At 40.7% G+C, this 22,215-nt stretch overlaps 1 protein-coding gene across 5 annotated transcripts in view; it reads right to left on the bottom strand.

Moving 5' to 3' along the window:
• Positions 1 to 22,215, bottom strand: part of adam22 (ADAM metallopeptidase domain 22) — a 62,605-nt gene that overhangs the window by 3,763 nt on the left and 36,627 nt on the right. The window contains exons 7-30 of one of the 5 annotated variants that reach the window (XM_039805782.1): positions 22,007 to 22,073; positions 21,828 to 21,904; positions 21,165 to 21,239; positions 20,839 to 20,910; positions 17,831 to 17,997; positions 17,395 to 17,479; positions 16,931 to 17,021; positions 16,785 to 16,836; positions 10,610 to 10,709; positions 10,458 to 10,529; positions 10,057 to 10,149; positions 9,171 to 9,251; positions 8,973 to 9,023; positions 8,825 to 8,888; positions 8,611 to 8,716; positions 8,410 to 8,529; positions 8,016 to 8,184; positions 7,189 to 7,300; positions 6,357 to 6,447; positions 5,934 to 5,987; positions 5,180 to 5,380; positions 4,643 to 4,743; positions 4,072 to 4,138; positions 1,984 to 2,070 (exon numbers count right to left, since the gene is read on the bottom strand). In XM_039805782.1, the coding sequence (XP_039661716.1) occupies positions 1,984 to 2,070; positions 4,072 to 4,138; positions 4,643 to 4,743; positions 5,180 to 5,380; positions 5,934 to 5,987; positions 6,357 to 6,447; positions 7,189 to 7,300; positions 8,016 to 8,184; positions 8,410 to 8,529; positions 8,611 to 8,716; positions 8,825 to 8,888; positions 8,973 to 9,023; positions 9,171 to 9,251; positions 10,057 to 10,149; positions 10,458 to 10,529; positions 10,610 to 10,709; positions 16,785 to 16,836; positions 16,931 to 17,021; positions 17,395 to 17,479; positions 17,831 to 17,997; positions 20,839 to 20,910; positions 21,165 to 21,239; positions 21,828 to 21,904; positions 22,007 to 22,073 (2,255 nt within the window). Of the gene's footprint in view, positions 1 to 1,983; positions 2,071 to 4,067; positions 4,139 to 4,642; positions 4,744 to 5,179; positions 5,381 to 5,933; positions 5,988 to 6,356; positions 6,448 to 7,188; positions 7,301 to 8,015; positions 8,185 to 8,409; positions 8,530 to 8,610; positions 8,717 to 8,824; positions 8,889 to 8,972; positions 9,024 to 9,170; positions 9,252 to 10,056; positions 10,150 to 10,457; positions 10,530 to 10,609; positions 10,710 to 16,784; positions 16,837 to 16,930; positions 17,022 to 17,394; positions 17,480 to 17,830; positions 17,998 to 20,838; positions 20,911 to 21,164; positions 21,240 to 21,827; positions 21,905 to 22,006; positions 22,074 to 22,215 lie in introns of those variants that run through there. The other 4 variants (XM_039805784.1, XM_039805783.1, XM_039805785.1 and 1 more) reach the window with 4 other exon arrangements.

Below are 22,215 nucleotides of genomic sequence, written 5' to 3'. Positions count from 1 at the left end.
ATCATGTATGTGTGTCTATAGCTCAGCTTTTAGGGGCAACCTCTGTACATAATTCCCAGCAGCGGTGTGGGCATAGTCATAGTTTCCTGCAACTCACATGCTTCACCCTGCCACAGCATTACTTTTTCTTCATTGTGGGGATGGGCACTGACACAAAACTGGGCCAGAATTAGCAGAAATTCACCTTTAGTCCCTGTTAAAAACGCATGCTGCTAAAGCTAACGCATGTGTGTATGTGTGTCTGTGTGTGTTTAAATGGGGAATGCTGGGAGCAGTGAGTATGATGAGGTGACTGGGACCGCAGACCAGACCGACGCTGGGTGAGAACAACACACAGAGAATCAGAGGGAGAGGTCCTGTCCAGTGAAACAGCCACAGAAAGCCTGTCCTGTAAACAGGAGCTTGTTTACACCGCTGCTGTGTGGTGATCGGAATACCTGGATAAGTCAAAGTAGAGGAGGGAGCGGGTGGACCGCTGGTTCCAGAAATCCTCTTTTTCTCACAATAAATTCCCATATTGACAATCTATTTTTAGAAACTACTACTACTAAACTAACAAAAAAAAATGCCACAAATAATAAAGTGATTTACTGAAATGTTTTGGCTATCCTTTTTCTGAGAAATAAAGGTTTGTTTTTTAATCAGCAGTGTGGTTCTATGGATGGCAGTCCACCACTTTTTTTCCAGGCTGAGATATCTCAACATATTGGATGAATTAAGATTAAATGTTATACAGACATTCATGGTGCCCAGAGAATGAATCCTACTGACTTTGGTGAGCCCCTGACTTTTTTCAGGTTTACATTTGTGGTTTAAATTAGATGATTATTGGATGGATTGCTGAGACATGTGATACACACATTCACCTCTGGATGAATTGTAAAGGGAACCCTTAACTCCTCTGGTCAAAATTACAATTTGTCCAGTACTTTGGTTTATGACCAAATTACTTCAAAACTAATGACATTTCCATCAGCCTCAGCTGTTTGTTTTTATTTAATGCTAATTAGCTCATCTTTGTGTGCTAACTGTACCTGTGACTTTTTTCGGATTAATTATAGATCTTTCTAAGCAGCTGCTGTTTCAGACAATTAAATAAGAAGCACTTTGTGCCGATTTAAGTGCTGGAAATAATCAAACAGTCAGTTATGTAAAATTGTCTGAGAATTTTTTTTAATTTAGTTTTACTTCTGAGACCAGGTCTCCCCGATGTAACCCTCTACATGTCTCTACTCCTTTGGACTGTTTCTGTCCTTCACTAGATGTATTAACGGGAGAATGGCAGGAATGTGCTCCTGAACACAGTGAAGGTCTATAGACTACACTGGTTATTGGCGTTTAGCTTGACGCTGACATGGTACGGATGCTTAACACAGCCCATGAGCTTTCCTTGTTGTTGTCAAGGAAACCTCGTGGCTTGTGATTATCTATAGATCAGAGTGGCGGCCTACAGCACAGTGATGATGTCAGCGCAGAGGCTCGGCAGTGATATCACACTGATGCGAAGGCACGTGAGGTCACTGGGAGTGAGGCGAGGCCGACACAGACACTTACTGACAGAACAACACGCAACATGCAGAGGCAACAAGAGACTGAGGGGGAGAAGCAAAGAAGGGAATAAGGAGAAATAAGGAATATTATAATTGTCACACTAGCACAGGCAGTAAGAGACGTTGTTTTTGCAGAATCATTTGCTGAAAATAAGTCTGTAAAGTAAAGCAGCTGATCAAAAAGAAAAAAATGAATGTCTTACTAAAACTAAAAAGAAGAATGACGAACAATAGGATACATTATAATGTAATGCAACCCTTTTTAGGAACCCCAAGTCGCAACATGCCATCTGTCGACAACACTTTCTCTGAGATTTTACTTTTAAATGTCCAGATTGAAGCTAACTTTCATTGACCAAGCCACAAATCAAACCAAAAGTGAGGGGGGTTTTAGACAAGCGTGTGGGGTACGGGACATGGTCTGAGATAATACCTAAGGTAAGGTCCTTGAGTGTTTCTATTCACATCTTCTACCCATTTAGTTACATCATAAAACTCTTTGAAGCGAGGGGTTAAATACCTGTGGGAGGGGGAAGGGGGTGATGGACACAACACAGGGAGGGGGAGAAGAGAGAAAAGGAAGGAAGGAACAGAAATTGAAAAGGACAATCTCCAGAAATAAGCAAGTGTAGGGGGGAGGGAAGAGAGGAAGAGGAAATATTTTAGGAAAGCAGAGCAGAGAGCAAAGATACCCTAAACAAACACCAAGATGCAATTGAGAAAATGGTGAGAAGATGGCGGACAGACCTGTGTGTGGTTTCAGATGAATACAGCAACATGGAAATCACAGACAACTGTGTCGTGTGTTACAGGCTCAGTTGCATATTGGTTACATGTCACATCATTCCAGGCAGTTGGCAGTCAGTCTCATGCTTGCAATGAGAACAGGTGCACTGCAGACAATTTTAAGCCAAGACCTTCAAACCCACAAACAAAGAAACACACCAACACGCCAGGCTGGGAGGCAGCCGATGCACACTGTTCATTCACAGTCAACAGGCATGGGCAATTTTAGACCCTTTTTAGGGGGGCTCAAGCCCTAAATTTCATCTCAGCCCCCCTAAAAATTATAATAATAAAAAACATACATATTTGAAATCAATTTTGGTGCTTCCAGTGAGAGTTTGCGAACTTGTCTGTTAGAGACAGAGGACAAACAATTACAAGTTCAAAGGGCTTGAAACAGGTTTAAGCCTGTGTCTGTCGCCGGTGCTCGGCACCTGTAACCCAGTCAAGGAAAGGGTTAACAGAAATGTAGTTTTGGCCAATCGGAGGTGGTTGTGGGAGACTCCCGCCTTTAGGGTGAGTCTCTATCTAATCTGTCAAAGGGAGAGCAGGAGACGGTTGTGAAGTTTAACGTTGGTAGTCCCCAGAGAAGAAGAAGAAGTTGGTCATTTCATGGCGCAGATTACAACCCAAATTGAAACATATAAGCAACTAAAATTGCAGAATGTTAGAACATTGTGTCAAATTGGTTGTTATAACTGCGACTTATAAAATGTCAGGTGTAGTTCCATCATAGTGTTAATAGTGTCAAAAACTGTTAGCTGATGTTGTTGTTCAGTAGCTAGCTCAGAGATGATCAGATAATAAAATTACTGATTTAGCGTTGTGGTGGGGGGGGGGTTTAACACTGCAAGGCACTGTATCAGTGTCACATTCTCATTAAGGTCCCCCCCTAAAGGTCTGATCCTAGAATCGCTCCTGTCAACAGGCATATATGCAAATGCTTTACTTGTACACAGGTAAGAGGTGAGAAAAGGTTATTTAGAGGTGTAATACAGCCTCACAAGCCAGACAAGAGCAGGGAGTTCACACTGCAAGAGACAACGTGATCTTACTGGCTTGCAATTTGACTAGCTTGCGAGGCTCAGTGTAACATACTCCTCATACTGTACCTCTCTCTATCTCTGGTACAGAGTTGTGTTTTTCAAAGCAATGCTACACCTTTAACAGATAAATCTAATGAAAAAAACTAAATGAACAATCAATCAATCTATCTATCTATGATATCCATTATTCCTCTGTACCATAGAACTTCAAACACTATTAAAAACATAAATGAGCCACACCGTTGCACTGGGTGAACACAGGCACTGTAGTTTATTCCTGTCAATGCTCTCGATCGCACCAATCGTGTATTAATCCACGGGTGAAAATAGTTCCCAACAAATACAGTTTATGCTCCTGTTGGAGGAACCACTGCTAAAACCTTCAGTGCCCAGTTGTTTTGAGATTATTATTATCATTTTTTATTTTTATGATTGATGATTTACATCTTCAGTAGGAACCAGTGGGACAAGATAGTTGCTAAGTGTTCAGAGACGGACTACAACAGTTTTTGTTTTGGTCTTTTCATGGCATGTGTTGACATAAAAAAAATATAAAGCATAACACCAGTTTATCCTTTTTAAAGAACCCGTTAATTCTATTTTCCACTAAAGCTTCTCCTTATCTGCACATCCCATGTTCAATGTTCATTGACCTCAGGACATGACCAGTTTGCCCGAAGAGAACTTACTCTGTGGAGTTGGAGCGAGCACGGAACTTCTTTCCTTTCAGTTTCTTACGATTACCGCTCAGATTCCCTGGAGAGAAACAAAACATAAACAACTGCAAAATAGGTAACACTTTACTTGAAGGTATCTACATAAGAGTGACATGACACTGTCATGAACACATGAACTCTAACCCTAACCTGTCATGACAAAAACTGAATGACACTTAATGACAGAAGCGTTATGTCATACACGTTTATGACTTGTTTATGATGTTTATGATACATTCATGACAGTGTCATGTCACTCTTATGTAGTAAAGTGTAACCGCAAAATGTTTACTAGGGGTGATGTTTATTGCAAGAGAGAACATGTAGGAGTATGACTGCGATGTGTTTCCCCAAAACAAATTCACTTATTTTGGCTCTGACAAATACTTTGTGTTTTAGCTACAGTAGTTTAGACAACTATACAATAATGCTAAAGACATGAGGTGACTTCCTTCCTTTTTTTTAACCACAGGTGTTCTGCCTTTTTCCTGCATTAGTTTTGGTTTCCTCTTACTGTAAGTATGAGTGGGGATTTTGTTGTTACCTTGCCATGAGTTGCTCCTCGGTCGCCCGTTTTCACAGATGTCAGAGATGTGTTTGGCATCTGGGATTCTCTCGCTCCATGAGTGGGATAGGCCATTAGATCTACACACACACACACACACACGCGCACACGGACAGAATATTATCAGAACGTTGTCCTTCCAAGCTGCTACAAATCACTAAACGCTTCTGCTCCTGTTGATAAGTGGAGAGTCTGGAGATGAGGGAGAGGCTGAATATGAAGACACCAGCGCAGCAGATGGCAACATTATGAGCCATAATACAATATTATGGCAGCTGAAAGTGACATGATATGAGAAATGTAGCAGTGAGGTAGTTTCTGCTGTATACTCCATCTGCAAAATGTTCATCATTTTCAAAACATTTTGATTCAACTCCAAAATGTTTACAGAATGAGACACATCATGAAAGCCATGATGGTAACAACGCATGATATGAACACACCAGTGATTTAGAGAATATCACACACACACACACAATTGCCAGCGAATGAATGAGTGATGATGAGATGGCACACCTGAAGCCAAACAGTGAGATGTTCTGAGAAATGGATGGGATGGAGGGAGTGAAGGACAGGGTGCAAATCTGCAGGTGCGACAGGCAGGCTGACCTCTTCTTGGAGCTGCAGCCGGAGTTTGTGCTGACACCTGGAGGCATGTCACTGTAAAAGGAGTCTGCATCCCCAGGCTTTGTTACATAGTCACCTGGGGGCATTTGTCTGGAAATACAAAAGAATGATTTTAGAAATGAAATCACAGTAATTACACAAATAGACCCCCTTCAGATATTCCTATGAAGTTATTTATCACAAATCTATGATGTTCAATAAATGAACTTTCCACAACTCGCCAAAAACACATTTGCACGTTTGCAGTTCAGCACTGCAAACTTATAGCTTGTGGCTGTGTTGCATTTAAATCTACTGAACCTCCTACTGTATAAGTGAGGTTTCTCTCCCACTACAGTTTAGCAGCAGTGGCATGGTATAATGATGCTCAGTGGTGGAAAGCAATTATTACTGTGTAATAGTACTGTGATTAAGAACAAATTTGAGGTACTTTGTTCTTCTACTCCACTACATTTTAGAGATAAATATAGTACTTTTCACACATTTATGTGACAGCTATAGTTACTAGTTAACTTTCAGTTTAAGATTTTGTGTACAAAACAAACAGTAGGATCAGCCTCTAAAATATGGTGGTTTTCACAGACTAAACTGCCCCACAATATAGAAAAAAATGGCTCCACTCGTAGAGTTAAAGTGAGCAAACCGGCAGAATCTTCGGTGAACTTCAGACTCAACGTAGCATCTCTGCTTGTAGCTCCTGTGAAGAAAAGAGTATCCTCAGTCCAGCAAAAATATAACTTTTGTTAAATGTGTTGCATTATATAAAGCAGTGATTCCCAACCTTGTTGACTTGTGACCCCTCAAAATTATGCAATATCGACTTGCGAACCCCTTGTCATTTTGTTTTTCTTGCTTTGTTTGAATTTGTTTTAGAAGCCCTTAAGGTCCAAGGATATTGTGTAATTCACAAACATTACTGTGTGTAGCAGAAATATGATTTCTCTTTCCTATTCTGTTAATTATCTGCTGAATTAATTCTCCCGGTGACCCCTACTGGGGGTCCAGACCACCAGGTTGGGGACCACGTATATAAAACATGACACATGCAGGCTGAAGGGACACTCACTTGTAACACCAGGCTGTAACAGCCAGTATGAGGGCGAGGACGAGGATAGAACCTGTGATGGCCCCGATAATGATGTTGGTACTGGTGATACCTGAGACAGAGAGAGAGAGGAGAGTGGGGAGGCGAATGTGTGTTAATTGAATGTGTGTCTCTTGTTTCCTGAATCATGTGGACACAAGGGGATACACAAACCACAAAACACACAGTACACTTAGCAGGAAAAGTGTAAAAGGAGAACAAGGGCGACGAAACTGAGAACAAACTGCTGTCACCCCATAGCACTACGGTGAGGGGAACTTAAATGTGCAGTTGGTTCCCATTCAGGATAACATTACAAACGGACTGTTTTTTTTTTTAACTCAGAATTGTTCAGAATTAGCCGATCGAGGTGATGCTGAAGTTGAGGTGAGAGAGGAAGAGGATCAGGATATGACATCAAAGACAGGACAAATACAATGAAAAGGAACTCAAATCTGACCTCAAGTCACTCCGTCAAAGACATCAGCCTGTCGACAAAGAATGAGTGTGAAAATAATGAAAAAACAAAAATGGTGACATGCATGGTTCAGTGAATACAAATGCAGCTGGTTTTAATGAGCAGACATGAAACCCGACACAGTAGCTAAAACAAAAAAAAGCAAAGAAAAGCGTCAACTTAATATTTGTGAATGGGATTGATGAAGGGGAGGTAGTTTAACAGTAGAACGAGGTGGAAAGAGTTGAGAGGTATGAAAAGCAGAGATGAATGGATGAAGAAAAAGATGCAGAAAATGTGAGATAAAGAGAGTTATGGATAGAGGCAACAAATAGTGAGAGCGTTAACATCTCTCACCTGAAACTGGAGCAGTGGGTCCGACCACAAGATAACTGAGAGGAGATGTGGAGTTACAGTCCTCTCCTGCCCAGCCCAGGTAACACACACACTTCAGCTCACTACTGCACACCTATAGCATGAAATTAAAAAAAGAATAGTGTAAAAAAAAAAATTTGCACTGTCCCATAAGTGTGAGGTGTCAAACTTTTCTTTTTTTTTTTGATCTTTGATGTATCTATCTATCTATCTATCTATCTAATCTATCTATCTATCTATCTAATAAGTAACATTATCTTTAGCAAGCTCAGTCAAGCAAATTAGAACTTTATGTGTGGAAAAAAAGGAAAATCCAAGGCACTCTTCTTCAAAATTATTTAAAAAGCCTTTATTTTACTGGCTATTTCATAATAGCCAGTAAACACACGTAGCGGGTGTGTCAGGTCACACCCCGAAGAAGGCTGTCTGCGCCGCTACGCGTGGGTTGCTTCTCCCTATGTCTTTTAAATTTGCTATTATGAAATAGCCAGTAAAATAAAGGCTTTTTAAATAATTTTGAAGAAGAGTGCCTTGGATTTTCCTTTTTTTCTACACTTAATTGAATTCCCGACCCCAAAGAGCACCTTCAAACATCTGACTGAACTTCCTGAGCACCCTGGACTTTTTTGTCTTTCCTGGAATTTTATGTATTTGTTGTTTCTCAACTTTATGGTAAATATATACATGTATACATACATCCCTGACTTATATTTGTGTGTGTGTGTGTGTGTGTGTGTGTGTGTGTGTGTGTGTGTGTGTGTGTGTGTGTGTGTGTGTGTGTGTGTTTGCACGTGTGCATGCGTGTGTACCCCATGTCCAGAGCAGATGGTCTTGTCGGTGGTCCCGGGGCAGGTGCTGAAGTTGAACTGTTGGATGGGGAGACATTTGTGATTGAAACAGATGCGGTCTGTCCCGCAGGCAGTCCCATCCTCAACGTATCCCAGGTCAGTGTCTCCGTCGATCACCACATGAGCTCCGCTGAACAACAAAACATGCAGTCACACACAGCACTTAACTTGAAAGAGACTGTGTTGAATTCACATAAATGTTGGAATAAAAGACACGGGGCCACTGAAAATGTATCCTTTCAAACTTAATTATAGTAGAACTGTGAATGATGCCTATGCTCTGCTGTGCACAGCTTGGAATACAGAACCAGGGAACAAGGCTCTTTTGTTAGGAAGTTTCCTCAATGATGTGTACCTGCAATCAAGAGAAGCACTGTGCCGGGCTACTGAGAAAGAGGTCAGCCCTCCCTGCAGCTCTCCCAATCGCGGGGCGGGTGAGATGTTGGAGCACAGCAGGTACCCACAATGAACATCCCTGAAACACAAAGATCAAACATCACAGAGAGTAAAATAAGACAAACTGCACAGGGTTCAGTCACAGAAAGGACTCGCTCACTGTTTGTTACACTGGATCCAGGTGTCCTTGTCTTTCCCACAGTTGCCTTTCTCCGTCCCTTCGATGTTCAACTTCTCGTAACAGAACTTGTCGGCCGCTGTTGCCTCTGAGGGAGACACAACACGATGAACATTAACATCTACAGTAGATAGATGTAGTCTTTTGCAGATTTGTCAATACAAAATCAATTTGCACATAGGAATATCCCACTTACTCTCTCCCCAAATGTACTTGCACTGTCTGTCTTTGGTTTTGCACCTTCCATTGAAGCATCGACCCTGTAGTGAGAAATATAGTGTCTAAAAGGCGTCACCTGTGCAGAGGTAAAGACTTTTTAAATGTAAAGTATCTCAATATCTTACCTGGTCCTTTTCACACGTGTAGCCATCCATCTTGTGCACATTTGGTGGACACTGCAAAAAAATACAAAGAAAACCTCAGATATACTGGGATGCACTGTATGAGCATTGCATATCCTGTGATATTCTGAGTATTACGTTTATAAGTATAACTTTCATAAACAGGATGCAGAAAACTGTGTGAGGGAAGCTCATGCTCACCTGGCTGGAGTTGCCTGTGCAGTTTTCCGGGATGTCGCAGTCGTTCACGGCGTCTCTGCAAACAACTCCCATGAACTCCATCTGTAGCAGCATAGAATAAAGAGTGTTTATAATTAGGCGTGGTGTCAGAGGAACAGGGACTTAATCAGGAATTGTCATCCCTCTGCACATTTGGTGGCTCCAGACACTCTCTCCCTCTTTCCTCTTGACATCCCAAACTACCATTACTCCATCTATGACAAGTCAGTGTACTCATCCACAACTCAACTCAACTACATTCATTTATTCATTCAGGTATTTGAGCGTGTTAAAGGGCTGTCAAGACCATTTCACTTGTAGTCTGGAGAAGGGAAAGCTCAAAGAGGACATTTCTGGTTAAAAAAAAAGTAGTAAACTTATTGTCGCTTATTCCTGTTGGTCTTAGATTTAGCATCTCTACAGGGCTGGTTGTAACTCAGGAGGTAGAGCGGGTGTCAGCTAATTGGAAGGTCAGTGGTTCGATCCCTGGAGTCTCCTGCAGTCTACATGTCAAAGTGCATGGGGAATATACTGAGCCTGGCTGTGTCATCTGGGTTTGAATGTTTATCCCTTCCCTACATATGAGCATTTGGCACCTTGCATGGTAGCCTCTGCCATCAGTGTGTGATTGCTGGCTTGTATTTTAAAAGTGCTTTTAGTGGTCGCTAAGACTAGAAAAGCGCTATATAAATGTAGTACATTTAACTTTACTTTAATTGTGAGAAGGTTTTCTTTGCTAGCCATTTGAAAAACCGGAGCAGTATAACATTGAAGTACATCCAAGTGGATATGGCCAATGAAGACCAAAAAAGGCATCCTCCTCCACCCCAGCAGAGGATGAAGAGAGTTGCCGTGTCCTGTCGTGTACCTGGCAGCTGTGGCAGCAGAGTCCGTTGCTACACTTGGAGCCTTGGGTCAGGGTGCACTTGTCACAGCAGGCCTCCCCCTCTCTGGCACACTCCTAAAAGAGAGAAACGGCTCTCAGTTGTTTTAAGTTGTTTTATGTAACACATTATCTCATCTAACAGAATGATCCATTTAAACAGAGGTCTCTCCAGACAAACTCTATAATTGTTATCACTGTGAGCAGCGCCTTGATTTCTCCAATGGCATTACTCCATCAAATGACCTCTTATTAGTCGGATACAGTAGGTGGTTTTGTTAAGTTAACCCTTAGGGTAGTACATTTCCATATTTCCCAGTGTCCAAAACAAATTTCTCCTTAGGGAGACTAATAAAGATACTTTGATTAGCATCCAGTAATCTTACCACTGGGCTGCCACAGTCACACTCCTCTCCTGGCTCCACAATGCCATTTCCACACACTGGAGGGTCCAACAACTGAGAAGGGGGGGGGGGGCAGAATTAATATTCCAACTACTAAAAAGACACATGTATGAGTATGTGTGAGTGTGACATACCTTCAGAGGTTTGTTGAACAGACATGCTCCTCCACCGCTGTTTAGAAAGTTATGGTACTCCTCCACGTTGCAGTCGGAGAACCTCTTGGGCAGGTAGAAACTGTTCAACACAACCGCAGCATATTATGCAGTTACCATGGATACAGACAGCATCTTGAGATAATACTGGGACAGACGAGCCTTGTTCCCCAAAAACAAATTACAGGACAAAACACTTTTAAATGTTTTTACCCACACAACTTTTCAAACCTCATATTTAATTTCAGTGAAACAGACAACGCCGTAGCAGGTTTGTCATATTTAATAAAGTTTGTATTTCTTTTCACAGTTCCATTACTATTTCAGGTTTTACCACAGGTTTACCATACTCACAGTTCAGAGGAGATCCTTACAACAACATGGAGGTAGATATACATTAGAGCTAAGATTGTGAGGATCATATGGAGATGCATTTATGAATTTGTCCTGGAAATGAACTTTAATATCGTGGATGATTCACAAAAACAGTTATTGCATTATCGTGTGATACTAAAATCACATCAGTATTCAACAAATTTAAAATTATATTATAAAATTCCAGCTTTATGTCACTTTCACCTGAAGCCCAAACAATAACTGAAGTACATCTGAAGTATATGAGCAAATCTATTCTATGTCCTGTGTTAATGTTGATGCTTTTAATGACATTGACCCTGAGAAACCTGAGCAGCACTTTAATATCTTCTGCTGCACCATCCGTCACTTAATGTTGATTATGCTGCTGGCACATGTTTAACTAGAGTGCCTCTGGTAGTGCGGCTCATCAGGACTGGCTCAGGAGACAATGCAATAACAGGCAGACTCAGTGAAAGGTCGTCATCGTTTGATATGAAATGTGGCTACATGAAACCACCTCCAGTGATAATGGCTGTACAAGGGGCCTGTAATGACGCCTTGATGATGGATGAAGCACACTACAATATTTCAGGTAGATTTCCTAAACTAATCAGGTTTAAAGTTGTCCTGACTATCACAGAGATTTGCATCTTTGATTTCAAAATTTGCACCAGTGCTTAATCTAGTCAAAATCTTGTAGTGCTTATCCCCCTTTAAACCATAACAAGGGGTGAAACAAAGATGAAACATGCTTGAATTTTTCACTGGTCACCAGGAGGAGGAGGAGTAGAAGACTTTTCATTTCACAGCACATAAAACCATGGGATTAAAATATGTATTTCCATAACTACATTATTATTTGCTTGAAGTGTGTACATTTCTTTCATAAAGTACACGAAGCACCTAATGTACCAGAAAAAGATCCACTAGCATCCTCAATCATTTTTTTCATCATTCATTCAGTCACTCTATCACCCCCTAGTGGCTGTTAGGTGGTGTCTGACCCACACTGAACCACAATCATTCATGTTTGTCCTTGTTACAGTATATTTCAGACTTTTTGATTTAATTAGATCAGAAAAATATAAATAAAATTCAATGTTACACCCTTTATAAAAACAGATTACAAAATCAATTATTTCACGAGAAAGGAAAGGTACGTTAAAGGGGTGATAGAATGATTATATAGGGTGTTTTACACTGTTCCTTAAGGTCTCCTAATGGGGTATGTAACATTGGTTGGGCTGAAAATTGCCCGAATGCTATTTTATTAGGCCCTTAACTACCCTGTGAATAAGGCTCTATTTGGAACAAGAGCTTTTCTTCCAAATATGGTATGCTAATGAATATTCAGAATGAGCTACACGCTGATTGGTTTGAGCAAACTACATAGAAACACATGGGAGACTCGACAGCAGGCCTCATATTTCAGACACTGCAAAGTTATACATTGTTTGTCGGGCTATTTCGTTATTAAATTCACTTCTGAGACTTTTTTAAGTGAGAAATCAACTATATAAAGCTCAAATATGGGCCGTTTTACGAAAATTGATGGCTAATTGCAAATTTGGTAAGACTGTGTGTCGGAGTTCAGCCGCTGGTGCTGCCTCGCCGCCCGCCGGTGCTGCCTTGCCGCCCGCCCTGCCTTGCCGCCCGCCCTGCCTTGCCGCCCGCCCTGCCTTCCTTCACAGACCCCGGCCTGCTATGAGGTACTTGGAGCTCCGTCACGGCTGGCAGCCCACAGCAGGGACTACCAACACCGCTGCCCTGACAGAGCTCCAGGGCCTTCAACTCCCCTCTTCCTGCTAGCTAAATGGCCCGTTGTGTGAGAGTGAGAGCGCCGTCAGCGAGCTTGTTACACCAGCAATCTCTTACCACATGTTACACACATGTCACGCCACTTATACAAAATCTAACTAAAGGTCTTATAAAGCTAACAACGGTGTCCGATTTCAAGTTAATGAATATTTGTGAAGACAAAGTGTTTCGTTAGCTGCGACTGTCCCTTCAATCCTAGCTATGTGTAGCTACAAACCACGGATAGTTAGCTTCCTTTTCGCCTTAATTCGAGTATATTTACAGTTTGAATTTCGTCACGCCACTTACACAACATTTAACTAAATGTCTTATAAAGCTAACAACGGTGTCCGATTTCAAGTTAATTAATATTTGTGAAGACTAGGTGTTTCGTTAGCTGTGACTGTCCCTTCAATCCTAGCTACATCAAGAGGGGAGTTGGAGGCCCTGGAGCTCTGTCAGAGCAGCGGCATTTCGTAGTCCATTAGCCCAAAACGGTGACTTTGCGTGGGTATGAGGTGCTGTGGGCTGCCAGTCGTGACTGAGCTCCATCTACCTCACAGCAGGCCGGGGTCTGTGAAGGAAGGCAGGCCAGGCAGCGAGGCAGCTACACAGGCAGCACCAGCCTCTGAACTCCGACACACAGTCGGACAAAATTTGCAATTAGACATACATTTTCGTAAAACGGCCCATATTTGACCTCTACATAGTTGATTTCTCGCATAAAAAAGTCTCAGAAGTGAATTTAATGGTAAAATAGCATATGAACAATGTATAAAATTTCTGAGATCTGCACGACCTAGATTCAGAAGACTAACTGATCTCAGGTCAGTTGTGTAGCCTATGCAAATGTTGGGGCGTGACAAAGAGAAGAGCCAAATGAGGAGGAGCCGCAATAGTTGACGTCAACTATGGGGCTCGTTGAGATTCGCCCGTTTTCAGAGGCAGTTTCAAATAGTGAGATTTGCAGAGAAAAGAGGTGTCAATGGGATTTAGAGGTTCTATGTATGTCCTAGTTACCCACTAAACTGTCATTATTCAACTATGACAAGGTAAAATCAGTTTTTCATTCTATCACCCCTTTAAATATATTAAACAATTCTAAATACTAACTCAACGGTAATGTATGCTCAAACAATACATGCATACATATATGTGAACAGACAAATCGAGACACACACACACACACACACACACACACACACACACACACACACACACACACACACACACACACACACACACACACACACACACACACACACACACACACACACACACACACACACACACACACAGGACATACAGCTAAAACCCTGTGAGAAATGTGAGAACAGTTAGTAGTCAGGTTAAGTTGATCAGACATGCAGGTGCTGAGGGATAAAAATAAATGTCCATCAATGGACATGACTGAGGTTGCTCATTGAATACAAGTGTCTGAAATACCATTGACTTTATTTTAGAGAATACAGATCTGGGCCAGGTCCATACACAGTGACTCATAGGAGTGCAGCGTCACCTGTCCTCTGTCATGTGTCAATGACATTATAGCAGGTTTATTATGGTAACCCAATAGAGCAGAACCTGGACAGGGAGTGTTAGGAGAGTGCACTGTCGTTACAGGGAAATGAGGTAGTCAAATATTGGCCTAAGATGAGAATGACATTGCAGACTGTATCAATAGGTTACACATGGATTAAGGGAAGTGATGAAAAGTCCTGACTTTCAAAGGGCAGGAGGGAGAAGGAGCCTATTGATAATAGTTAGAATAATCAAATCAATAAAATTGTCTTGGCTGATCAGCCGGTGACATTCAAAAACGAAATTATAATACACTTAAAGTACATGTGAAATTGTACAAAATGATTATGAAAAATACAGTCTGTGTATAATAATAAAAGGACATCAAACTGTATTTGTTCATATCATTTGAATAACAAAGAGAAGCTGGGGCCACAGCGGCTGTAGTGCTGTTGGATGAGACGGGAAAGGTTGTGATGACTGACAACCCCTCCGAGGCAGCCAGTTGGTTAAAAACAGCACAGGCAACGTTCTAGCCAAGCTTCTGCTCACCTGCTGTCCCATTCGGGATAGAGGGGGAACGCAAGAAGTATTTAAGAAGAGGGGTATATATATATATATATACACACACACACACACACACACACACATATCGCAGAGGCTTTTACAGACACAACACCCAGTCACATCCGTATGCTCACAGAAAGCCTGTACAGTATTAACACTGCAGATGTACACACAAATTTTTTTAAGACAAACACTGTCATGATTTCTGCATGAAACTGGAAACACAAAACATATACAGACTGATTTATCACCTATTTTCTAATCTTAGCAAGCATCAGATTATATAACACATTACTGCTCAAAGAAGCCCAATGAAGTTATATAAACAAGCCATACGGAAAATACACTTATACTTATGCTGACACCTAGTGGTGAATTATCAAACTACAATAATAGTCCAGTGGATGGAAATATTAATATCAGCATATTTACACTGATAAATAAATAAATACTTTGATGAAATTTTAGAGATGAACATAATTTTTCTTACATACACTTTTTGCTGATGTGTCGTGTGTGTGTTATATGATGTGTTATATTAGTCTATTTTGTTAAGTGCTGTTCTGTCACTCTGCATTATGTTTTAATTGTGAACTGTCAAAGGACTGAAGATGAAAATTAGCTTTAAGCTAACTCTGGTACAATACATCAGATTGTAACATTTATGTTTAATATTGTACATGGCTCCTTACAAATAAAATAAAGATTATTAAAATGTAATTAACTTTTAACTGCTTTGAAATATATAGGACATATACTCTAGTTCAAATTATAAACAAAAATGGTCCACACTCAATCTGAGTTTTGCTTTCATTTAAAGGAATACGCCACTGTTTGTTGAAATAGGATTATTCACCGTCTCCTCTATATTTATATAGGTGGGCAAACGCATTTTTGTCTCAGTGCATGCATTGTCTTAGTCCGGCGCCGCCGCCGCTAGCTTAGCTTAGCGTAATGAATGGAATCCTTTGTTGCCGTTAGCATGTCGTGAGTAAAAGTGACACCAACAACAACAAAAACAAAACCTAATTACTTCTTGTGGCCTGCGTATTCACAACGAGTAAAAAGAGCAATGCAAATTAAGACTAGACTATTTCCTAGGCAGATAATGATTTGGGACTATATTGGGTGGAAGTAGGCTACAGCCGAAGCACTGCTACTTGGGCACAGAGATATCGGCAGCCCGCGGGGCTCTGTGGCCGGCGCAAAGTCACTGTTTCTGGGTTGCTGGAAAACCAAATGCCGCTGCCCTGACTGAGCTCCGCGGGGCTCTGCGGCCAGTGCAAAGTCACTGTCCCTGGGTTACTGGACGGGCAGCGGCCCGCCGAGCCACGTGGAGCTCAGTCAGGGCAGCAGCATTTGGTTGTCCAGTAAGTAATTAGGTTTTGTTTTTGTTGTTGTTGGGTCACTTTTACTCACGACATGCTAACAGCAACAAAGGATTCCATTCATTACGCTAAGCTAAGCTAGCGGCGGCGCCGCCGGACTAAGATAATGCATGCACTGAGACAAAAATGTGTTTGCCCACCTATATAAATATAGAGGAGACGGTGAATAACCCTATTTCAACAAACGGTGGCGTATTCCTTTAACTCTTTGGTGACGATACACATCCATTTCAAATAAAAAACTAATTATTGAGCACACAAATATGCAATGTTTTTTTCAGTCCAGTGTGATGTTAGCATTAAAGCAAGTACAACATTGGCTCCAACTCTGATGTTGTGATTACAATTTGTCTCTGATATCAATAATAAAAAAAAAAGAGTAACAACTGCTCACTGACTCAAAAACTGTTTTTTTTCAAATGGACAATTTTAGATCTCAGCAGGATTTTCGTCAATTTGTTGGGGAAACTGCCGTCTGTCTTTGTTGAGATGAATTGATTAGGAAATGTTCTGTAAAAGTTACTTACCCAACATCATCCATGATACAGCCCGACCAACGATCATCACACTTGCACTCGCCTAGAAAAAATCCCATCGCATAGAAAGGAAGCTTAAAAAATGAATGTGTGCTGTAAAAGTAAGAACAAAAATTCATTAAGGTTGAACTGTGTACCATTGAGGATCCTCTTCTTGTCAGAGAAGATGCCAATGTTCTGTCCAAGAGACTGAGCGAGGGTTATGGCCATCTCATCTGTTTTCCCATACTGATAAAGAGAGAGAGAGAGAGAGAGAGAGAGAGAGAGAGAGAGAGAGAGAGAGAGAGAGAGAGAGAGAGAAAGAGAGCAGGGGACAGAAAATCAACAGGATATCAGATAAAGTCTGGAAAAAATAAAGGCCTCAGAGAATCAGAAACTACATGGCTAAAACTGCAGTGTATAACAGGAATACATGCATAGTATATTGATAAGAAATGTTAAATATGCTGCCGTTTTTTAATAAGAAAATAAAGAGCAAAAGATTAGGATTCACTGGCAACTGTCTGTACTACATGTTGCCTATATCTATTCAAAAGTCAGCTGACAGTGAATTTGGAGTTTTGGGAAATCTGTAATCATCCATTTGTGGTTTAAGACTCACTTCATTAACTCCCCCTCCTTTAGTCCGGGAGCAAACTCCTCCCATATAGGAAGCTCCTCCCCAGCTGCTATGGAAACGATTCCCTCTGATGAGAAAAGAAAGTTATGTGTTTAATAAAAAAGATGCTGAGTGCCGAGCACATAAGAAAATCCTTTTAATCAGAATCAGGTCCGGTTTTTGTTACTCTCAATGTTCTTGCACAGAAATAGACAACAGCTGGAAAATAGAACAACAAAGCTGAACAAGGTAAACATCAACATTGACTACTATGTACAAATATTAATATAAAAAAAATCTACATATATAAAAGACAACACAATAACATTTACAGGCAAGACAGTAACGCAATGCTGCAGAGTGCAAAGGGTGCTGGGATAAATATGGGATTATTAAAGTAACAGGTTGTTTTATATACACATTAAATATTCTGACTCACGAGAAGAGGTGAACAGAGTCACATTTCTCCTTGATGAAGTCTTTTCGAAACTTCATGAACTCCCTCAGCGTCACCATGGGGTCATCGTCAATGTTGAATTTGTTGTCAGCTGACCACGTTTCCATGGCAACCAGCACAATCCGGGTATTAAGCTGTTCCTTGAAAATCTGGCCAGTTAAAAGTAGATTTATTATCAGCAAGTTATCTTTTGAAAGTCATAATTTGAAAGTGCCAAGAATAAATGATGGATATTGAAACTGACTGACACGCTTCATATTCATCAACATCTCCAGCTGTCTGTTGTAACAGCACCAGTCAGACAGTCAGTGTGATCAGTCTGATCCTGCCACCAGACAGCAGCACATTACAGCCGGCTAGACGCAGTCAATAAGGGTAACAGTCTGAAGGACATAGAGAGAGCAAACTGGCAAATAATAATGTTTGCTTTCATAAGATGGCAATCTATTGGGGTACCGGGAGAAGAGAACAAGAGCAAAGCCTCTTTGTTTAAGATAAATGCCAACAGTCTCAAGACAAAGCTGACAGAGCAGAGAGTAAGTGACATGAATAGTTCAATCGCAATCCGGCCCCTACAACCTCACCCTATCAGCTCCACTTGGGTTTAAGATCCATCCGAGTTCTAGTTTGTGCCTCTAAACATTCGAGTCAGAGCTAAGCATCCAATTCTCAGATATAAAAATAACCTGTGATCTTTAAAGATTTTTTTTTTGTTGAGCTTTTTAGGCCTTTATTTATAGGACAGCTGAAGACATGAAAGGAGAGAGAGAGGGGGGGAATGACATGCAGCAAAGAGCCACAGGTTGGAATCGAACCCAGCGGCCGCTGCGTCGATGAGTAAACCTCTGTATATGGGCGCGTGCTCTACCAGGTACCTGTGATCTTTGAAAAACCCAGAAGGTCACTTAACAACACTTACTACCATTCTGAAGGTACAGTATTTCCAGAAAAGACCTGTTTAACATCCTTTGTTTCTTAAACTGAACAAAGATGGTAGCCAGAAAAATCATGTCCTTGCTCACTTTGTATGTGAACCAAAATATAAAAATGTTATCAGATATATTGGTATATATTGATGTTTCTTTCCAAAAATGTATTTTATACATGCTTTGCTTGTGCTTTACAACAAAAGCATATGTCACTCTCGGCTACTTGGATTTGGAAATACAGTCACAATTTGAGAGATGAGTTGAACATCTTTTTTCATTGTGCAGAGGATGAAATATTTTTTTATCCAGATGGTTGGAAGAGTCTTTAAAGATTCTGGATATACCTTCGGAGCAGCGGTGAGTGTTAGTAAACAACTTTTGGGTTTTTCCAAAGATTGCCAGGTATTTATTTTTGTAGAAAATGGGATGATTAGCTTTGATTCAAAAGTAAAGGTAATACATTGAGGCGCAAACTGGAGATAGAAGCATCTCAAACCAGCTACTGTGCGAATAATGGAGAAAACATCATATGCATTACGCTACTTTGTAAAGATTATTTCAGTCATGTACATACATTTATACGTTTCTAACACCACCTTCTCACGTTGAGTTTAAAAATCACAGAATGAGCATTAAAGAAATAGTTATCTGACAAAAATGTTTTAGTTCAAGGTTCATGTTTTGAGATGACAACTGAGCAAATTAGATCCGTGAGATGTGGTTGAAAAAGTGGACTATGAGTTAGGATTTTTTTTTTCTTAAAGTGCTCATATTATGCTTTTTGGCTTTTCCCCTTTCCTTTATTGTGTTATATGTCTTTTTGTTCACGTTATAGGTTTACAAAGTGAAAAAGCCCAAAGTCCTCCCCAAAGGGACTTACCATCTCCAACAGAAAACACTGTTCACAAACTGCTCCAAACAGCTCTATTGTAGTCCAGCCTTTACTTCCGTGACAAACGTGCGTCACTTTGTAACGTTATAATGCTCGCCTAGCTGCTAGCATGGCACGCCCTCGTACTCTGCTTCTGACTGGGTAGTAGTCCTTACCCAGCTACTGCGCATGTGCGACTCCCAACAAAGATGGAATAGTGGGATGCCTCACTCTGTAGCTAAAACAGAGAGCTCAACACACAGGGTGAAAAGAGGAGCTGCAGCAATGTGCAGTACAACAAAAATATGGTGTTTTTGAAAATTAAACCATGTAAACCTATTCTGATATAACCTCTAAATACAATTATGAACCTGGAAATGAGCATAATATGAGCACTTTAAACCCTTATATGCACATGTCAATGAATTTAAAAGGGAATGTACCATTTACTTTACAGTGAATGCTGATTTTTTGGGGGAATGAGCATTGAGTCTATCAGTATCCATGGTGACAGATGTTTCCTGCATGTGACATGTGACTTATGTGATGGGTGGACATTGGTTTGGGAATGGGACCATAACTCTAACAATTCCTTTTTCAAACAAGGACACGTTTTACTGACTACAATCTATAAACATGTTAATCTTATCTTAATATTCTGTATATTTTTACCCATTGTGATAAGTAATTGCTGTAATATTTTTCATATGTGATGCCACTGTGAATGCGGCCTCTGTGCTATGGTGCTGGGGCAGCATACACTGGGAAAAAAGGCAACTATACTCGCACATGGAAATCAATGTGTACGTCCCAAATAGAGTCTGCTTCATATGATCCTCTCCAAGGGCATGACAAAAAGTGTGACCTTTTCCCCGCTTCACCGGCCTATCAGCTTACAGACATGACCCTGTGGCAGGTCAGATTTCAGTACCACATCAAACAGACGTGGCTACAAATAATGAAACATTGAAATATCTTCCTCAGTACTGCTGGGATGTCACTGCTGTTTCAGACCTCTGAAAACTCATGACTGGCTGGTTAATGGCTGCACGCAGCATATTATGGGCCAGGACAGGTTTTAAATGTAGAGAGTGAGGTTGGTTAAATGAGAAATCAGTGCAATGCTCAGCTCCAATACCTCGGAGTGCTTGTGGCAAGCTTTCCAAGAAGAGGATCAATACAATTCTTACCATGTCAGCCATATTGACCACTGACTTAGCATAGTTATTCGTGTGCCCAACGGAAAGCCGATGCTTCTTGTACTGAAGAGAGAGACAGAGAGAGAGGGGTGGAGAGGAAACAAATAAATGTGGTATCCATAATGGAACAAATAAAATTTAAGCCATTTAAAATGTGTATAAGGAGCCAGTGTCAGTGTCACATTTATTGTGTTCATTCCCCGTTAATTTAAGTCAGTGGCTCAAAACTGTTTGTTTTATGCACAATAAAGGTACTATTTGGAGTTATATAATTAATATTACAGTATACTGTACAGTCTATCATATAATCTACTTACCATTAAATGGTCGTTGATCACCATCAACTCGATGTATTTGGTCTCATCCTCTACACTGCGTGACACATGTTGAGCCTGAGAAGAACACAGTTGCCACTTTTATAAAAAAAACAGACAACTAGCTTTCCTTAACCAAGACTTTTAAACATCAAAGACACTTTCAGAACAGCACACACAGTAAACACAAAGATCAACTCATGTCTCAATAAAATAAAATTTAAAAAACAAATCAATAAGGATGAAATTTGCAAAGCTAAACCAGGTCAGTCTTTTTTCCAGATTCCAAATAAAGATGAGAGCAGCTCTGAGGGTTGAGAGACCGACAGCTGCAGACATCTGACTGTGACTGAGAAAAGATGAGGAAGCAGCCTCAACTCACGAGGTAAATATTTCATGAAGAAGAGATAGGGTTGAAGAACTGTTGTGTGGGAAGAGAGTAAGGAAACAGCACTCTCTCTTTAGCTTTGGGAATTTACATGAAACATACAGGCGGGGAAACAGCGTGATAATCAAGTTTGGACAAACAGCATTCCTCTATCTCTTTATCTCACACTCACACAAACATTCATTTGCACATCATGAAGTCATCATGAGTTCATTCATGAGCATCCATCTGCTAATGATTAGGATTTCCCAACAAACGTGCCAGCAGAGGAGTCATACCTGTCTCTTTTTTCTCCTGTGAACAACTTTGGACCCTGGAAATGGAGGGCTGGGAAAAGGCGGCTCTGGAAGATCACCTACAAAACAGAAACATTCAATAAATAAAAAATGTCACTACTTTATAAAAATAAATATTAATCATATTTAATTCATCCTCATGCATTCACTCATCATCTTACCATTGAGGAGATCATTAAATCCCTCATGCCCTGCAGATTTATATATCATGTGAATGCGGACATCGCCCTGAAAGACATAAAAAGCTGAATTGAATCAAGTTCATCAGTGAGACAGATCACAGCCAAACGTCTGATGTGCATGTTTTAAAAGTTAAAAACCAAGGTGCTGGCCCTATATATTTGCCTCACCGAAATGATACATGTACAGT

This window comes from Perca fluviatilis, chromosome 7, assembly GCF_010015445.1.
Source record: "Perca fluviatilis chromosome 7, GENO_Pfluv_1.0, whole genome shotgun sequence".
NCBI classification, from domain to species: domain Eukaryota; kingdom Metazoa; phylum Chordata; class Actinopteri; order Perciformes; family Percidae; genus Perca; species Perca fluviatilis.
This window is presented reverse-complemented; position numbering and strand designations above follow the sequence as displayed.